Source organism: Puma concolor, chromosome C1 (genome assembly GCF_028749965.1).
Source record: "Puma concolor isolate L17-30 chromosome C1, mPumCon1.1.hap2, whole genome shotgun sequence".
Classification (NCBI taxonomy): Eukaryota; Metazoa; Chordata; class Mammalia; order Carnivora; family Felidae; genus Puma; species Puma concolor.
In genome coordinates, this window is record NC_141674.1 from 72607629 (window position 1) to 72627971 (window position 20343).

A 20343-nucleotide genomic window follows, 5' to 3' on the forward strand; every position below is an offset into this window, starting at 1 on the left:
TTATTTTAGATTTCCAGAACATCTTCAACAACTCTTTACTAACTCTACTAATCTTTCAAAATGCATACCTCCTGAATTGGTGGCTCCAAAAGTAGGGACTCTGTTGCAATGTTTTTCAAATTTTAGTGGCATTAGAAACATCTGTTAAAACAGAGGTAGCTGGACCCCATCCCCAGAGTTGCTGATTCATTAAGTCTGAGGCAGGCCTTGAGAACCTGCATTTCAACAGTATCTAACTCTGGTCCAGGGACATTTGAAGACCTACTGATCTATTAAGATATGGAAGAATTTGGTGAATGAAATCCTATCCTCTGCCCCTCCCCCCTTTTTTTTAATCTTTCCCTCAGAATTTCAGACATTTTGTAAAGGTTGTAGAAATTAGTGCTGGATTTTTTACCAGGTTCTAGAGCAGGCTTCTAGTCTTATCTAATGACGTAAACACATAATCTTCACTACTCTCTCTTGTCTTCCAAGAAACCGTTTCCTTCTACTATGTGAGCTTATTAATAAGTTCCTTATAAAAAGTTTTCCATCAACCAAACTCTCATTGTTATATGGGGAAGAATGCTTTGAATTCAGGTATTATGCTGTACAACGGTGAAATGGTAGAGACTTCATAATTTTTTTAGGATACGTTGAGCTATAAATGAAGCACCATACCATAATATGTCTTTTGTAGGCCCAAACGTTCTAACCCAAAACTGGCTCTCCCATGGGCACAACACTTCCCTTGCAGCTCTTTCAAGTTCTGTCACAGCCTCTATTATCTTTGTGTTTGGAGTAGGGAAGGTGTCTTTCTTGCCCTTCACTGCCACCTCCGGACCATTCTTCCTATATTTTTCCTAAAACAACTCCATGGTAAAACTACTGTCATTATATTACATCATCCATTACCCCTTCCTCTTGCAAGCCACTTTCTTTGAAGATTTTATCATTGGATGGCTATTACTTTCATAAAATACACTTATGACCTAATTCTTGGTGACACGGATGACACTTCCAATACCCTGGCCTCTCAGTTCCTTGAACTCTTCTGCCAATGTTCTCGTACCCTTCCCCTGCTCCCCCCACTGCCCCATTCACTTTAACCCTCAACTTCCCCAGGCTGCACCCTAGCCTTTGTCATTATCTACAAACTAGAATTCTGCCATTATTTCACCTCTTCTCTTTTGAACCCATTCTCTATTGTCCTGACTCCAATTATTCTTCCATCCTATCAGGACCTACAATCCATCGATAATATTTTTTTCATGATTTCTCATAATCATGTGTTCGATTCCCTCCCTACCCAAGTAAAACCCACAGATCTTTACTAAAATTACTTCCTTGGAGACTTCCATAACATCCCTGCCCTGCCACAATTCATTGTGCTTTGCCTTATCAAATCCCAACCTCATAGAAGTCCAATTCTCACCCGTACCTGCACAGCTAAATGTGGCTGAAGAAAAATACAACTACGTGGACTGGACTCACTTTAAATTCACATGTTTGTAAGACTGCCAGACAACAACACCATGGTTCCCTAGTTCGTTCCCTCTGTTGCTCTCCTAGGTAAGTGTTTGAAACCTTCTCTTCTTCTCTCACCTTTGTTATACCCATCTCTTCACCTTTATTCTTGACTGATAACCTTTCAATGTCACTGAGGCAACTGAGGCAATGTGAAAGGAGCTTACAGAACCTCCGGCTACCACATCTCCTTACCTATCTGTGCTTGCACACATATGTTCTGCCTTCCTTCTTATTATCGTGAATCGACTGTGTTCCTATGGAAGGCTTGTCTATTACACCTTCAGTTTCAAATTCTTCCTCTCTTAATTTTCTTGAGTGTAATTCTGCTTGCTGTTTCTGCCAGTTCTCATTCATGGTGTTTTATCGACCGGTATGCCTCAGTATATTGACTGTGTGTTGGGCACTACCTTTGAGAAATGATTTGTGGAAATAATTTGAGCCCTAGGATGATGGTATATTTTATAGAAGACTTTTGTTTCTGTTAGACATGGGATGGGGGGTACTAGCAGTCTGGAATCATCTTAGTCCAAGTTCAAAGCTTAAGACTCTGAGCTATCTTCATGATGTGAATGAAGCTAGGCTATAGTCTTGTCTCTTCCAGTTTATGTTTACTTTCAGAGTGGAGCCCTTTGAAAACCTAAATCCTCACATTTGATGGGCCACAGATATCAATTTTTGACCCGAGCCCCACGAAGCTACCAAAAGCTGTATTTAGAACACACCCAGGGCAAAAGCAGTTCTAACTGTGTTCATTTCTTTGCTGTCTCCTTCAAAATGTTGGCTTAAAATTCCCTCACTATTTTGTTGGCTATTTGATGCTTTTAACTTGAAAACAAATTTTAAAAGATATTCAGCCTGGCAATTTGAATTACCTCCTTCATTACTGGAAATGGAAACTCTCTGGCTCTATAATTTTCTCTTAAAATCTGATGAAGTTTTAACCACTACTATTCCTCTTAACTGCTCTTGTGAAGCTCACACAGAGCATCATGCTGCGAAATTCAGTAGCCTTTCTCAGGAACCCAGTCGATCCCTTCCTCAGGCAAAATTTTCTTCACTACTGTTCATCTAGTTTTCCTCCTATCAGGGATAGCTTCTTCTCAGTTTTCTTTGCTAGTTTCTCCACATTTCCCTGATCTCTACACATTGAAGAGCCCGAAGGCATAGGGTTTAGACCTCAGCTACCTCAGCTTTTCTTTCTCCGCCTAGTCTTTAGGTAGTTGTAAGCAGTCCAGGGGCATTAGATACTATTGATATGCAAATGACGTCATAATTTTTACCCCTAGCCAGAACCTTTCTCTAATAGCCACCAACCTCCTTGACATTCTTACTTTATGCTGAACAGACATCTCAAATGAGATATGTCTAAAACCGAACTCCTGATTTTCCCTCCAAAACTTGCTTCTGCATCTCTCTTACAGCAACTCCACACTTCCATCCATTAGTCAAAAAGCTTAGAGTCATCCTCTATCATTCTATTTCTCTCATAACCCACATCCAAATTATCATCAAGAACTGCTGGCTGTACCTTAAGGCAGAGCCAAAGACTTGATCATTTATCACTTATTCTACTAATTCTAGTCCAGCCTACCGTCATCTCTTACCTGGATCTTTTTCAGTGGCCTCCTCAATGGTTTCTTTTACTGTTGTCCTCATTATATTTGCAATACATTAGCCAGAATAATATTTCAAAAATTTAAGTCAAATCCTATCCTTCCTTTGCTGCAAAACTTTGAATGGCCTCCCACCATATTCAGAATAAAAGCTGGAGTCTTTTGAGTAGTCTGTAAGATCTTATATAATCTGGTTTTTTGGATATCTTTCTGACTTCATTTTCTACCACTTGCCCGTATGCACTCTCTTCTGGTCACTGGCCTTTTTGTTAATCCTAGAACATACTACATATACTCCAGTCCCAGGGCCTTTGCATTTGCATTTGTTCTTTCTGCCTGGAAAGCTCTTTCTCTAGATTTCCTATAGCTTGTACCTTTACCTTCTTCTGATATGGCTCAAATGTCATGTTCTCAGAGATGCCTTATCTAACTACTGTACTCGAAAACTTCACCCCCACTCCATTTTCTATCATATCCCCCTTCCCTGCTGTTTTGTGTTTCTCTATAGCATTTGCTGTCTCCTAGTGATGAAAATATTGTTGGGCATTAAAACCTTTCTGATACCTTGCAATCCATACCACTTAGTTATTTTTCTTACAAAGAAGGCAGACCTTGAATTAGATTTCAGTCATTTGTATGTCTTAAAATGTCTTTGTTACTTTCAATTCGATAGAATTTCATGTTTATGCCATCAAATATGAGAAAGAATCAAACAGAATTACTGTAGGCAGCTGTAACTGTCTATATTAGTTTAGTTTTTGTAGCAATTTAAGGCAGGAAATATCTATAGAAGTTAAGCATTTTATTAATATAAATAAAATGAATATTTTCATTGCACTTATAGAATGGAAGCTTATGTTTTTGGACAAGGGTGTGTGTGTTATGTGATGTATATGTGTGTATATATAATTTAAATAAAATATGGACTACTAGTTACCATATAGAAGAACATAACATTTTTTTTTTCAAATCAGCATATGTGTCATCGCTACATATAAGTTTTTAGCAAAAAATTTAACTACTAATATTGATCGTACAGCTGACCACAGATCCAATAGAAATTAAAATTAAATGATATATTACAGCAGACAGGGTTCCCTTATCTATCATTAGATAAATAGAACTGTTCTACTTGCTTTAAAGCTTTTCCTTTATGGTTCTATTCTAAATTCATTTTTGTACCTCTGGTTAATGGATTTGGGGCTATCAGTGTACGAATGAAAAAATTCCAAGAATACCAAACCATCTTCCTACTCACTGACTCTATAGTGATGCATTTAAATTCCATTTTGGGGGCGCCTGGGTGGCACAGTCGGTTAAGCAGCCGACTTCAGCCAGGTCATGATCTCGCAGTCTGTGAGTTCGAGCCCCACGTCAGGCTCTGGGCTGATGGCTCAGAGCCTGGAGCCTGTCTCCGATTCTGTGTCTCCCTCTCTCTCTGCCCCTCCCCCATTCATGCTCTGTCTCTCTCTGTCCCAAAAATAAATAAAAAATGTTGAAAAAAAAGTTTTTAAATTCCATTTTGTGTAAAAGCCACAATTTTAGGAGATGTGCTGATGGGGGCTCTCCCATGTATATTTTTTTCATGTTATCACCTTTGGCGGACCCGACAGGTACTCCTATTAACCCAGAGGTCAGTCCTCCATATTTTAATTGTTATCATTATTATGATGTGTTCCAAACATGATGTGTAAGCAAGTACTATAATTAGAGTGGAGTATGAAAAGTTGGGGATCAATTAGGATGCATAGAAGAAGACATTTGTAATGTAAACCCTCAGAAAGGGATACTCTGGCTTCAGAATCATGTCTCCCTCTAAGAGTATTTGGTTTTTGATAACATTAAAATGCTTTCCTATAAGCGTTTTATCAAAACGATTAAGATTCAAAATGAATATAGTATCAATCTCAGACACACTGAAATGATGGAATTAGACATCAGAGTTTGAGAAAACCAAGAACTTACCATCTGATACTTTGTGTTCACAGTTAAGCAAATCTCTGCAGATTCGTGCTGGGTTATCTCGTGTGCCAAGAGGATTCTTGATGCTGTGCAGTAAATTGCTAAGGTAGTTCAGGGTTTTGGATATCTCTGCACCGTAGTCAATTAGAGTCACTTCAGTATTTTGGTAGTTCTGCCAAGTCATCACAGGAATCATATTAGCAAAAAACCAGAGTAGCCAGCAGCATTATTGAACCCTCATCATCAACATGGACCAAGGCAGAAGAAAAATGTATCTTTGTTGTGTGCGGTGACTTGGGAGTAGGATGTAAAGATCAGTTTATATTCAAATATAGCCATCTATTGTATATTTTATTAAACTGGATCCTAAGTAAGGGATTAAATTCACTCCAAAAGCCTAGTTTTCAAGCTAACATAAAACTTAACAATTATTATGCCCACTGTAGTATATTATTTTTTAAGAAATTATACATTGAATAGAGTTTAGTCAAGAAAAATGAGTAACAGTGATAGATCCCATTTTAAGAAATAGCTAACTTCATCAAACTATTTTCTTCTACAGTATCTAATTCGTTGTTTAAAAATTCCTTAAATGATATTACACCTTTTAAAAATGTTTGCCTTAAAAAAAACCCATGCATATATTTCTGCTTATTAAAAATGTTTACTTTGTCCTTAAAAGTAGTTTCATTACGTTCAATCTGTTTTAAATACAATCTTTGAGATAAAGCCACATTTTGGACTCTGAAAAACTTTCAGTTTAATTTGTATATTGAGAGTGCCAATGTAAATAAAGCCAGATATATTACCTCCATCTGTAGGGCAGCATGTGATTCAATCAAGGCTTGAATAGCAGCATTGATATCCATTTGTTTCTGTGTAAAACAAAACCATTTGAGATTAGCAGGAACATCAACACTGAGTACTCTAAAGTAAGGGCTGTAAATTCTGAAAGCAGTGCTGTTAAAGTACACTAGACTTATTATCTGAAGGGGGTTTGTAACTCTTATGGTTAGACACATGCTGCAAATTTTGCCTGGATAACTGGAAGGACAATATGCTGCCTTCATCCAAATCTCGAAAGTCTGCTAATTAAAACAGGACCAAAGTCTAGAGTCCTCAAATGAAAAACTATTTGTCACTGCTGCATAAACACACACACACACACAAGTTACTCAAATGGAAGAAGAATGAAATATGACCCCCTCAGTTAATAAATTGTGAAGTGAAGAATAAATAACTGTAGTAATTTATAACAGTTACATTCTTGGAAGGAAAATATAATAAAATACTACTGTCCTGAGGTAGTCACCACATTCGTTTAATCTGATACTTCTGCGGTCTTAAAAACAATTTCTGAAGTTGGAAAATGCACCATTAGTCCCAAAAGAAATAATACAGCATGAATCCAATCTCCTCCTGCATTTAATAAAAGATATTTTTAGAGAAAGGCTCAGCATAACCATTAGTAAAAGTCTTTTTGTATTTTATTTTTTAAAAAAGCTTGGAGACTAAGAAGCCTGAGTTGGGAGAAAGTTCTGTGAAATGGCATCTGTGTACACAAATCAAGCAATCTGATTTCCTTCAGAATGATTGTGTTCCTAAGATATCTTTTTACTTGGAGGGCCATACAATAAAAACTGTTTTCAACAGATCTCTCATAACTCAAGGCTGGTAATTTGAAAAACTATTTAAAATGATGGGACAATCAATAAAATGCACTCTTCCTTGCCTCAACATGTGGTTTTCATATTGGAAAATAATTGACTCATTCTGTGCATATATACTGCCAAACACTGTGATACATATTGAGGATAAACGGTAAGCTAAAAAGAAAACTGCCCTTGTGAAGCTGAAGTTTAAGGGAGAGAAAGGCACTAATCAAATCTTAAAACCACACAATTACAAATTGTGATATGTGCTATGAAAGAAAAGAAGTGCTTGGACCCATGAAAGAAATTAGGGGGTTTCAATGAAATCTGGAGGATGAGAACTTTGGAAGGAGTAGATGAGGGAAGGTTTCCTTGAGATAGTGACATTTGATCTGAGATCTGAAGATAAATAAGAATTGTTAGGAGAGGGGGTGAGAGAGCTTTCCAGGCAGAGTAACAGCCTTGCACAAAAGCTATGAGAGAGAGAAGCATGACCTATTCAAAAAGCAGAAAGGGTCAGCCTAAAAGGGTCGGATTAAATAATTCCGACCATCATGCCTGGGTGAATGAGCAGATTTTGGACATGGGTCTCATGTCCAAAATATTTGCACTAAACATGGGCAATTGAATTAAGTACTAAATAACAGCCATCCTTGTATTTTCCAGGTGGTTTGTTATTAGGGCTTTGATCTTAGAACACATAGCATAAGCAGTTCTCAAACTCTTCAGTTTAGGACTTTTTGCACTTTTAAATATTATTAAGGGACTTAAAAAACTTTTATTTACATGAGTTATAACTTTTGGTATTTACCAAAGTAGAAATTAAAACACAAATTTGTGTTATTGCTTTAAAATAACCCATTATACATTTTTTAAAGTTTATTTATTTATTTTGAGAGACAGTGAGCACAGGCAGGGGAGGGACAGAGAGAGAGAGAGAGAGAGAGAGAGAGAGAGTGAGAGAGAATCCCAAGCAGGCTCTGCTCTGTCAGTGCAGAGTCATGAGATCATGACCTGAGCTGAGATCAAGAGTGGGAGCTTAACCGACTGAGCCACACCCCAACCCATTATATGTTAATACAAATATTTTAAAGTAAAACAATTGTATTTTCCAAAACAAAAAAATCTGAGAAGAATGGCACTGTTTTATATATTCGTACGTATCTTTAATGTCTGGATTGATAGAAGATAGCTAGATTGTCTTATTTCCTTCAGTATTCAATCTGTTATGATGTTATTTTAGTTGAAATATATGAAGAAAATCTGGCCCTGAAGAGACATGCAGTTGGAAATAGGATTATTTTAGTAATCTTTTTGGATAATTGTGGATATTCTTTGATACTATACCAAACTTGACAAATGATAATTTCTTAAGGGTTAGTTGAAATTTGAAATCTGAAATCAAGTCTATGAACTTTTTGTGCTTTTTTATATTAAAATCTATTGGTCTAACTTGAACTGTGAAAGACTCTTTTATCTACCCATGATACTGTTAACATTGCCCATTGATTATTTAGAAAATAACGGTTCATCAGGGTGCCTGGGTGGCTCAGCTGGTTGGGCGCCGACTTCAGCTCAGGTCATGATCTCATGGGTTCATGGGTTTGGGCCCCTCGACGGGCTCTGTGCTGATAGCTCACAACATGGAGCCTGCTTCAGGTTCTGAGTCTCCCTCTCTCTCTACCCCTCCCCCATGCGCACGTGCTCTCTCTCTCTCTCAAAAATAAACATTAAAAAAATAAAAAAAAAGAAAGAAAATAATGGGTCATGGAATTATGCAGATCTTCCAAATTTGGACACATTTCATTATTTATTTTTTTTATTTATTTTTTTTTTTATATAATTTTTTTTTTTTTTAATTTCTTTTAAATTTTTTTTTTCAACGTTTTTTTTATTTATTTTTGGGACAGAGAGAGACAGAGCATGAACGGGGGAGGGGCAGAGAGAGAGGGAGACACAGAATCGGAAACAGGTTCCAGGCTCTGAGCCATCAGCCCAGAGCCTGACGCGGGGCTCGAACTCACGGACCGCGAGATCGTGACCTGGCTGAAGTCGGACGCTTAACCGACTGCGCCACCCAGGCGCCCCGACACATTTCATTATTAATATCACACAGTTACATTTATTAACACCATCACCAATCTCAGAAAAGTGGAAGTACCGGGAAGCTGTCAAACACATAGTGGTAGATAGAAGTTTTCCCCAATTTTTATTTTTGCTTGAAAGTTTGAGACTTATCATTGGCATCGACTTCTGTCAATAGTTTCCTTGAAATGAGAGGCTTGATTCATTCATGTTGAAGAAAATATCTGCGGAGGGGCGCCTGGGTGGCTCAGTCTGTTGAGCGTCTGACTTTGGCTCAGGTCGTCATCTCATGGTTCGTGAGTTCTAGCCCCACGTCAGGCTCTGTGCTGACAGATCAGAGCCTGGAGCCTGCTTCGGATTCTGTGTCTCCCTCTCTCTCTGCCCCCACCCATGCTTGTGCTCTGTCTCTCTCGCTCAAAAATGAATAAACATTAAAAAAATTAATAAAAAAAAGAAAATATCTGCTGAATACTCATGAGTGTATAATATTGTTAGTCTATCTAGTAAATATGGTGTTCTATGAAAAGAGCAGCCAGTTCAGTTTGTAACTGAGACAATTGCACAAGTGCTTTTCCTTGAGGTAAATACTATCCTCTTCAGTATGCAGCAGAAGTGTTTTTCTATATGTTCTTCTATTTTGTTCTAGAGATTGCTAAAAAGTTGTATACTCAAGATTGGAGATTTAGGAGACAGCAGAAACAGTGGAGTAATGACCTCCCAGAATTTTCTCCCCTATAAAAGCAATGAGAAAACTGGAAAAAATGTCAGAATGAAGTTTTTCAGGACTATGGAAATTAACAAAATGCTTGCAGCAATCTGGGGGGCATTTATTTAAGAAAAATATCTGAATCTTGGTAAGGGCAGTGAGCTTCATGGAACTTTAATTTGCCCTATTCCCATGTCTTTCTTTTCAGCTCTGTGGTAGCCCTAAAAATACCAACCCATAATTACAGTAAAAACAAGAAGCCAGGAAGTCATGGGGGGAGCAGAATGGGGTTGGAGTTGCTCTAAAGCATCATTTCCAGTGAATTATTATTATTTGACCTGCCTGGTAGTTACCTGGAAGACACCATTTGCAAGGCTGTCTTTATTTTACCCGACTCGCAGCTCATCCAGTGCAAAATACCTTTTCCCTAAGAGTGTTTTTCAAAAGCATTTAGAGGGAATTGTTTAACTTTGTGGCTGTCTGGAGCACTGGAAAACAGTTGGGGCAAGCAACAAGCTAACAAAAAGCTTACAAGAGAAAGGTAGGGAATGATGTGTCCCCACAGGAAATCTGAAAAGCTTTGACATATTTCTGGAAATCTAGAAGTCCATGTGCATTTGTAGCATTGTGCATATGCTTAGAAAATATCTGAGAAGGCCCTAAGCTCTTTCCTCTGGCTTTCAGTCTCTGTGAAATCAGGAAGTTAAAGCTAAGGCATAGTTTTTAATCACCTGGCAGAGCAATGAAGGGGTGCTCCAACATACACAGAGACATTTGTTAAAAACTGGGAGACTTACTGGTTCTGCCATTTAAGGAAATCTCTCTCCACTTGTTAGCTGACCACTAAGCTGAGTAGAGACTTAAGTGGTCACACATGTCAAAGCATAGAGACTTTACAAAATTCAGAAAAGTCAGTAAACAAAATAACATACAACAACAAATAGCAACAAAAATAAACCCAGGGTTGAGGGGAACAATTTTATTTCCAAAAATGCCTCATTACTTTATTTACAATGTACAGTCTTTGACAAAAAAATTACAAGACATGCAAAGAAACATTAAAGTATGGCCCATAAGCAAGCAAACGGGTAATCAGTCAATAGGAGCTGTCCCTGAAGAAGCCTAGACGTTGTACTTAGTAGACAAAGACTTTTTAAAGCTATGGTAGATACGTTAAAAAAAAAAAAAAAAAAAAAACTAAAGGAAACAATGTCTATAGAACTAAACAAAAGTATGAAAAAGATGTCTTACAAATAAAGAATATCAATTACAAAAAAAAGGAAATTACAGAAAAGAACCAAATAGAAATTCTGCAGTTGAAAGGTACAAAAAGTGAAATGAAAATTTACTAGAAAGGCTCAAGGGTAGATTTCAGTAGACAGAAGAATCAGTGAACTTGAAGATAGGTTTATTGAAATTTTCCAATCAGAAGAGTATACAGGTAAAACAGTGAAGAAAATGAACAGAGGCTCTGAAACCTATGGAACACCAACAAAAATACTAACATGTGCATAATGGGGGCCTCAGAAGAGGAAGAGAAAATGGGCAGAAAGAATATTTCAAGAAATAATAATGGCTGTAAGACAGTGATGAGAGAAATTAAACAAGAAGAAACAAATGGAAAGATATTCTATGGTTATGGATCAAAAGAATTAATATTTTGTTTTGTTTTTTGTTAAAACGTCCATATTACCCAAAGTAATCTACAGAGTCATGCAATCCCTTATCAAAATTTCAATGGCACTTTTCACAGAAATAGAACAAACAATTCTAAAATTTTTAGGAAGACCTTGAATAGTCAAAGACATCCTAAGAAGAAGAACAAAGATGGAGGCATCTTGCTCCCTAATTTCAAGCTAGTAGTAAAAGCCATAGTAATCAAAACAGTATGGTACTGGTATCAAGACTGACACACAGATCAAAGGAACAGAATAGAGAACCCAGAAATAAATCCATGGATATGTGGCCAATTAATTTACAACAAAGGAGCCAAAAATATACAATGAAGTAGGGGCAGTCTCTTCAATAAATGGTACTGGGAAAACTTGACAGGAACATGCAATAGGATGAAACTGGATCACTACCTTAACCAGACACAAAAATTAACTCAAAATGGATAAAGACTTGAATGTAAGACCTGAAACCATAAAACTCTTAGAAGAAAACAGGTGGTAAGTTCTTTGATACCAGTTTTGGTGATAATTTTTTTTTGGATTGACACCAAAAGCAAAGGCAACAAAAGCATTGTAAACAAGTGAGATCACATCAAACTAAGAAGTTTCTGCAGAGCAAAAGAAACAATCAGCAGAATGAAAAGGCAACCTACTGAATGGAAGAAAATATTTGCAAATCATATAATTGGATATGTGGTTAATATCCAAAATAGACAACTCAATCACAAAACCCTAAAACAATCCAATTAAAAATTGGGCAGAGGATCTGAACTGACATTTTTCCAAAGAAAAAATAGAAATGGCCAACAGGTTTATGAAAAGGTGTTCAACATCATTAATCATAAGGGAAGTGTAACTCAAAACCACAATGAGCTATCATTTCATACCTGTTAGAATGGCTATTATCAAAAGACAACAAATAACAAGTGCTGGAGAGGATGTGGAGAAAAGGAAGCTCTTGTAAACTGTTGGTGGGAATGTAAATCGGTACAGCCACTGTAAAATACAGTATGGAGATCCCCCCCAAATAAATAGAATTACCATATGATCCAGCTAGTCCAATTCTGGGTATTTATCGGAAGAATACAAAAATGCTGATTTGAAAACATATATGCTTTCCTATGTTCACTGCAGCATTATTTACAATAGATAAGAAATGGAGAGAACCTGAACCACCTAAAACTAATATAATGTTATATGTCAATTATACCTCAATTTAAAAAAGGGAATGGATGAAAATTTGATGAGAAACATTAATCTACACATCCAAGAAGATCAATGAACTTCCACAGATACATCATAATCAAACTGTTGAAAGATAAAGACAGAGAGAATCTTGAAGGCAGAAACAGAAAAGATTCATTATACCCAAGAGGTCCTCAATGAAATTAACAGCTAAATTTTCATAAAAAAATCATAAAGGTAAAAAGGCAGTGGGACAACATATTCAGAGTGCTGAAAGAAAAAGACCATCAACCAAGAGTGCTATTTCAAATAAAACTATCTTTCCAAAATAAAGGAAAAATTAAGAAATTCCCAGATAAATAAAAACTAAGAGAATTCATCACTAACAAAACTTCCCTAGAAAAATAATAATTTCAGCCTGAAATTAAAGATTACTAGGCAGAAACTTGAATCCAAATAAAGAAATAAAAAGCACTGCTAAACATAACCATACAGGTAAATATAAATGAGTATAGATTCCACACAGCCAAAACAATCCTGAAAAAGACCGGAGTTGAAGTCCTCACATTTCAATTTCAAAACTTACTACAAAGCTACAGTAATCAAAACAGTATGGTACTGTCATAAAGACAGACCAATAGACTAGAATAGAGTCCAGAGGTAAATCTTTACATATATGGTCAAATGATTTTTGATCAAGATGTCAAGACCATTGAATTGGGAAAGAACAGTTTTCAACAAACAGTGCTGGGAAAATTGACATCCACATATAAGAGAATGAAGTTAGACCCTTATCTTACATCATATACAAAAATTAACTCAAAATAAATCAAAGACTTAAATATAAGAGTTAAACCAATAAACCTCTTAGAAAGCACAGGGAAAAACTTCATTACATTGGATTTGGCAATGACTTCTTGGATATGACACTAAAAGCAAGGCAAGAAAATAAAAATAGATAAATTGGACTACACTAGAATTAAAAACTTCTGTACAAAGAACACTATCAACAGAGTAAAAAGGCAAACAAAAGGAGAAAATATTTCTATCATATATTGGATAAGGGATTAATATCCAGAATATATAAAGAATTCCTACAACCTAACAACAACAAATAAGCAATCCAATTCAAAAATGGGCGAAGGACTTGAATAGACATTTTCCCAAAGAAGATATATAAGCCAATAAGCACATTAAAAGATGCTCATCTTCACTAATTATTGGGGCAATGCAAGTAAAAACCACAAGTAGGTGCCACTTCACACCCATTAGGATGGGTGTTATAAAAACAACAACAACAAATAAAACAATATAACAAGTGTTGGCGAGGATGTAGAGAATTTGGAACCCTATGCAGTGCTGATGGGAATGTGAAAGGATGCAGCTGCTATAAAATGCAGCATAGAGTACCTCAAAAAATTAAACATGGTATTAGTATATGATCCAGCAATGTCATTCGTGGGTGTATACCAAAATGAATTGAAAGGAAAGACTCAAGCAGATACTGTACACCTATGTTCATAGCAGCATTATTCACAATAACTAAAAAGCAGAAGCAATTCAAATATCTCCCTGGATAAACCAAATGGGGCATGTATACATATAATGGAATATTATTCAGCCTTAAAAGAGGAAAGTCAGACACATGCTGCAATGCTGTAGACGTTATGCTAAGTGAAATAAGCTGGTCATAAAAGGACAAACACTGTCACTTATATGTCACAAATATGTACTTATATGTTCCTGGAGTGGTCAAATTAATAGAGACAGAATGGTAGTTTCCAGGTGCTGGGGAAGGGAGGAATTGGGAATTATTGTTTAATGGATACTGAGCTTCAGTTTTGAAAGAGCAAAAAAGTTCTGGGGATGGGTGGTGGAGATTGTTGTACAACAACGTGAGGCCCAAATGTCCATCAACTGATGAATATATACATATATATACATATATGTATGATATGTATATGTATGTATATATATTATATGTATGTATATGTATATATATATTATATGTATGTATATGTATATATATACATATATATGTATGTATATGTATATATACATATATATATTATATGTATGTATATGTATATATATACATATATATATATTCTGGTGATCAGAATCTCAGTGATCAGAAAGAATGAAATCTTGCCATTTGCAACAACATGGATGGAACTAGAGTGAATTATGCTAACTGAAATAAGTCAGGTAGAGAAAGACAAATATCACATGATTTCCTCATATGTGGAATTTAAGAAACACAACAGATGAATATAGGGGGAAGGAAGCAAAAATAAGATAAAATCAGAGGGAGGAAAACCATAAGAGACTCTTAAATACAGAGAACAGACTGGAGGTTGCTGGAGGGGAGGTGGGTGGTGGGATGGGCATTAAGGAGGGCACTTGTTGGGGTGGGCACTGGGTATTGTGTGTAAAGTGATGATTCACTGGGTTCTACTCCTGGAACCAATACTACACTATACGTTGACTGACTTGAATTTAAATGTTAAAAATGGAAAAAAAGAAAACCCAAAAACCAATGTGAATGTACTGGATACCACTGAACTGTATACTTAAAATGGTTAAAATGTTATGTATATTTTACCAAAACTAACAATAATAAATAAATATGCTCATTATCCTTTACACTTAACCATCCTACTGCTGGGAATTAGTCCTATAGATATGCTGCAAAATGGTATGCATATGGACAGGACATTTGTACTGGTGGTATTAGCAAAAGACTGGAAATAAACACTCATCAACAGAGAAATTAGATGAATAAACTAAAGGGTATTCTTTTTTAAAATTATTTTTGAAAAGTTTATTTATTTTTGAGAGAGAGAGAGAGTACAATTGGGGGAAGGGCAGAGAGACAGGGGGACAGAGGCTCCAAAGCAGGCTCTGTGCTGACAGCAGAGAACCTGACACAGGGCTCGAACCCACTATGAGATCATGACCTGAACCAAAGTTGGACACTTAACTGACTGAGCCCCCAGGCACCCCAAACTGCAGGACATTCTTAAGTGAGATGACCATTTTTTATTTTCTCTGAGTGTGGCAGTGACAAATACAGTGACTTTTAGTAGATTAATAGTGTAAAGTATGGTATTTGATGCATACTAAGGTACCAGCAACTTTAAATGCCAACTCATAGGGGAAGGGAAGGAAAAATAAGATAAAAACTAAGATAAGACAGGGAGGCACACCATTAAGATTCTTAAATACAGAGAACAAACTGAGGGTTGGTTACTGGAGGGGAGATGGGTGGGGGGATGGACTAAATGGGTGATGGGCATTAAGGAGGGCATTTGTTGAGATGCCCACTGGGCGTTATGATGAATCACTGGGTTCTACTCCTGAAACCAATACTACACTTGTATGTTAATTAACTTGAATTTAAATAAATATATTAAAAAAATTAAATGTGAACTCAATGAAAAAGGCTTTCCCCCCACCCAACAGGCATTAGAGAAAAGAAATGTCATAAAACTTGGCCACCCATGAAATTTCTTGGCAATACACATATTTGTATAATTTCTAATGTATTCCTAAAGCCTAGCTCATGCCTGGCACATAGTAGGCATTCAATTTGTTGAATTTATGAATGTTTTCCCAAGGATAGTCTTTAGTGAGGGCAGGCCCAGAGAGACTATTATGAGGATCTGCTGGGAAAGTCATTCAGCAACATCTAAGTACCCACATCTGAGTGTAAAACTCTCATTAGGTGCAGTGAAGGAATCCAAAAGCAGTAGCTCCCTCCATGTGCTCTTGTTAGAGAGAACACATTCTCACATGAACATCACTTAAAGTTATAAAAACATGCACATAAAATAGAAGACAGACAATAGGAAGTAATCAGATTGTTGGCACTAATGAGGAGAACTAGGATTCATTATACCCTGGGGAAATGAAATCTTCACAATTCTTTCCCAACTTATTTGAATAAAATGTAGATCCAATCTGAGCACTCTAGTATTTTGAGGAGAAGTGTTATTTAAAAAAAATTTTAAACATTTATTCATTTTTGAGAGACAGAGACAGAGTGTGAGCAGGGGAGGGGCAGAGAGAGAGAGGGAGACACAGAATCCAAAGCAGGCTCCAGGCTCCGAGCTGTCAGCACAGAGCCTGATGCGGGGCTCGAACCCATGAACTGCGAGATCATGACCTGAGCTGAAGTCGGGCACTTAACTGAGCCACGCAGGCACCCCGAGAAGTGTTATTTTAAAGGTGTCTGAAGTCTTAAGATCCCTGGATAGTGTAAACATTGATGGGATAGGAACTGGTTTCATGTCATGCCCCTCCCCATAGTGGAAGTAACCACTTGTTCTAGGGAATCAAAGACTGCACCAGCAGCTTCAGCCTCTAAATTCACCAAACCCGGTTTCACAGTCGAGCCACTAATTGTAAATCAGTTGAATACTCCTTATCTCATCTAGTTATTTTTAATGATTACTATTTCCAACCCCCGTCCCAACACACATACTCATCTTGTTCTTCCCTTTACCCCACTGATCATTTTTGGTTAACTTTGCCATCCCGTTGTAGATTTGCTAGTTTCTAAATATCTTACCCATGTGCACTAAGGTCTGACCATCACTGTGATAATATCCTCAAATTCAAAAGTACCATCAATATATATTCCTTTTCCTGAAACATTTCCTTTTAGCTATTCTACTTTAGAAACTTGGGCAAGTTACTTTACTTTCATAGGTCTTAAAAAAAAGAAGTTAAACTGGATTAGAGGTTTTCAAACTTATCTTGACCCATAGCAAGAAATACATTTCTACATCACGATACGGTCCACACAAAAATACATACATTTAACTGAAGTTTTAAAAAACCGTATTTATTCTTATTAGGGCTGATAGACTGATTTTTTTCTTTTTTATTGAAGTAAAATTCACATAAAATAAAATTCACCATTTTAACCATTTTTTTTAAATTTTTTTAACGTTTATTTATTTTTGAGACAGAGAGAGACAGAGCATGAACGGGGGAGGGTCAGAGAGAGGGAGACACGGAATCTGAAACAGGCTCCAGGCTCCGAGCTGTCAGCACAGAGCCCGACGCGGGGCTCGAACTCACGGACTGCGAGATCATGACCTGAGCCGAAGTCGGCCGCTCAACCGACTGAGCCACCCAGGCGCCCCGTTAACCATTTTTAAGGTGTACAATTCAGTTGCTTTTAGTAATTCACTAAGTTGTGTTGATAATTACCACTACTTAATTTTGAAACATTTCTATTACCTCTAAAAGAAACCTCATACCTATTAAGCATTCACCATATTTTTTCTATTCTATTTAATTTAATTTAATTTAATTTAACTTAGAAATGATTCTGAATAAGACTCACTAAACTGATCTAAGGAACCACTAACTAGTGAGTCATAAGTCAGTCTGAAATAAATGCTACATAAATTACTAAGAGAACGTCTGTCTCTAAGTCTATGATGCTATTCCATTCTAGACATTATTGCCTTCCAAATGAAATATTCTGTCTTAGAGGATTCCCCCTGTAATTTTCTAAGAGGTACAACTTGCTTTTGGGCTCAATTATTCATTCATTCATTCAATAGATAATCATTAGGGCGTGAATGGAAAAGAAATTTAAAAAAATAGTTTCTACCCTTCAGAGAGTTCACACTCGAATAATAGAAAGAGACTGGAATGAAAACGAATGAGTATAAATAAGAAGGGGAAGTGATTGGTTCTACCTTTGCAGTGTGATGAGGAGAAGGAATTAAGAAGTTTCAAAGAAGATATGATCATAAATTGACCTCAGAAAGAATATATAGGTATTTTCCCATTGATATTTATACTTGTGCTCTAGAAGTCTTCTTCTCAGGGTTAAAATGTCACTTCCTTAAAATAGACTGTGAAAATCCCAGAAAGATAATATAGAGAAACCAGCTTTCATATTGGCCAAGAAGAAGGAAGGCAAAAAGAAAGGAATAAAAGAAGGAAAGAAATAAACTAACATTTATTAAGTATCTACAACATGACAAACACATGTATTTTCTTATTTAATCCTACTAATAATTCCTCAAAGTATATATTCTTATCCACATTTTGTTCAGAATAAACATCTCTCACACTACTTCATTTTGGCTGTATAGGAACACATACAAACATTTCTAAGTGAGACAGGGCTATGGTGCCACAAAATTTGGTTATTTCAGTGTGAAATTTTTCACTAACCACATCTAATTTGCCAATGATCTTTTAGGACTTGTCCTTTCTTAGGAAAGCAGCTATATCAAAATAATTATAGAGTGGGAAGGCAACTGATGAAGGTATCTGTAACCCAGGCTTTGTGGAGATCCAAGAAGAATGGAGATAGAGAGTAATTTAAGATTAAATATAGGCATTCCCATTAAAGTGCATGCCAGGGAAGGTTTTGACCCTGTTCAGATGGCCAGAAAGGGGGAGTAATTTTAAAAAATCATGGAGAATGAATCTCCTATTTCCAAGGAGATAATCTTCCTATGGCATCTTTCTTGAAAGTTACTCTTCACCATGATAAAAAGCTAAGAGGTATGAAGAGTTTCTGGCCTGTTGAGAATAGATCATAGTGATCCAGCAACTAGAACTGTCAGAAACCGAACGGACACCAGTGCAGCATGTGGAAATAAGTAAGGCTAGAAGGCATAGGACTAGGCGTTGTTTGGGATAATGTAGCCAGTGGTGGATCTTTTTTAGGGAAACAATCTGATCAAGGACCATTGTATTTGACAAGCCTGCTATAGGAGTGGGGCATGGGTGAGGTTGGAGATGGAAGGAGATTCTTGCAGGAAGCAGGAAGACAAATAGATTATTGGGTATGAGAGTGAATGTAAAGCATATGGGAAACCAAACTTGGAACATCAGAGGCCAGGAGATACCAGCTGATAATGAGGCAACAGAAGCATTGCTTCAAAGATAAGGGTAGCAAGCTCTAGGTTGTTATAGATAACAAGCAAATATAGAAGTCTGAAGGCTACTACAGGCATCAGCAACTGAGATGGATTCTTGAAAGCCTAAGAAGTGGATTACTGGTTGGTAGAAAAACATTTAAAAAAAGGAGAGACAGAAATTAGAAGTAGGAAGAAATGGAGAGAGTTAGTATTTTTTGAGTACTTATTATGTCAGGCATTATGCTGAGTGATTTACTTTTTAATTATTATTATTTTTTTTATTTTGAGAGAGAGAGCAAGCAGGGGAGAGGAAGGGAGGGAGGGAAGGAGAGGGAGGGATATATATATATATATATATATATATATATAGAGAGAGAGAGAGAGAGAGAGAGAGAGAGAGAGAGACAGAGAGCATCTCAAGCAGGCTCTGCTCTGTCTTGTTTAAGCCATCAGGTCTATGGATAGTTATGGCTATAACATATTGAGCCACCAGGACATCCCTTTACTTCTTATTTAAAACTCAAATCCACCAAGAAAGTAAGACCATCCTCTTTTTAAAGACAAGAAGTCTGAGTCTGAGGCTTAGATTTCATTGTTATACCCGGGGAGGGTCTATATCAGATTAGCAAAAGAAACAGAGGTAAGGAAGAGAAACACCTTTTAAACAGGGAGTTAGAATAAGCTTTAAAAAGCTTTAATGTAATATATGAAGATAAAGTAAACAAAACCACGAAAACTTACTCTTGGGCCAGGTGCTCCAGGTGGACCCTATAACATGACAAATTTTAAAAAGAATTTGTCAGTAGATAATCTCAAACCAGGCAAGCATATAAGCATCAACAGTAAACAGATATAAATGTAAATAAACTCACTGGAGGCCCTGGTTGACCTCTTGGCCCTTGGGGACCCTAGAAGACATGAAGATAAAGTATAATATGTATCTTATGCATATGGTTTGGTATAAACAAGACAACCAAGATTCAACCCCTAACACTGCCTTTCATGTGAGGCAGGTTCTTAAGATTCAAAGTTGTTTTAATATTTTGAAGCTATATGCTCTTT

The 20343-nt window shown here is 36.7% G+C and overlaps 1 protein-coding gene across 5 annotated transcripts in view; it reads right to left on the bottom strand.

Annotated features, from left to right (window-relative positions):
• The window catches only part of COL24A1 (collagen type XXIV alpha 1 chain), a 404519-nt gene that overhangs the window by 8959 nt on the left and 375217 nt on the right, over positions 1–20343 (bottom strand). For all 5 annotated transcript variants that reach the window (XM_086717446.1, XM_025934829.2, XM_086717444.1 and 2 more), the window contains 4 exons: positions 20154–20189; positions 20023–20049; positions 5894–5959; positions 5088–5256 (listed from right to left, as the gene is read on the bottom strand). In XM_086717446.1, coding sequence (XP_086573572.1) covers positions 5088–5256; positions 5894–5959; positions 20023–20049; positions 20154–20189 — 298 coding nt within the window. The remainder of the gene's footprint in view (positions 1–5087; positions 5257–5893; positions 5960–20022; positions 20050–20153; positions 20190–20343) is intronic.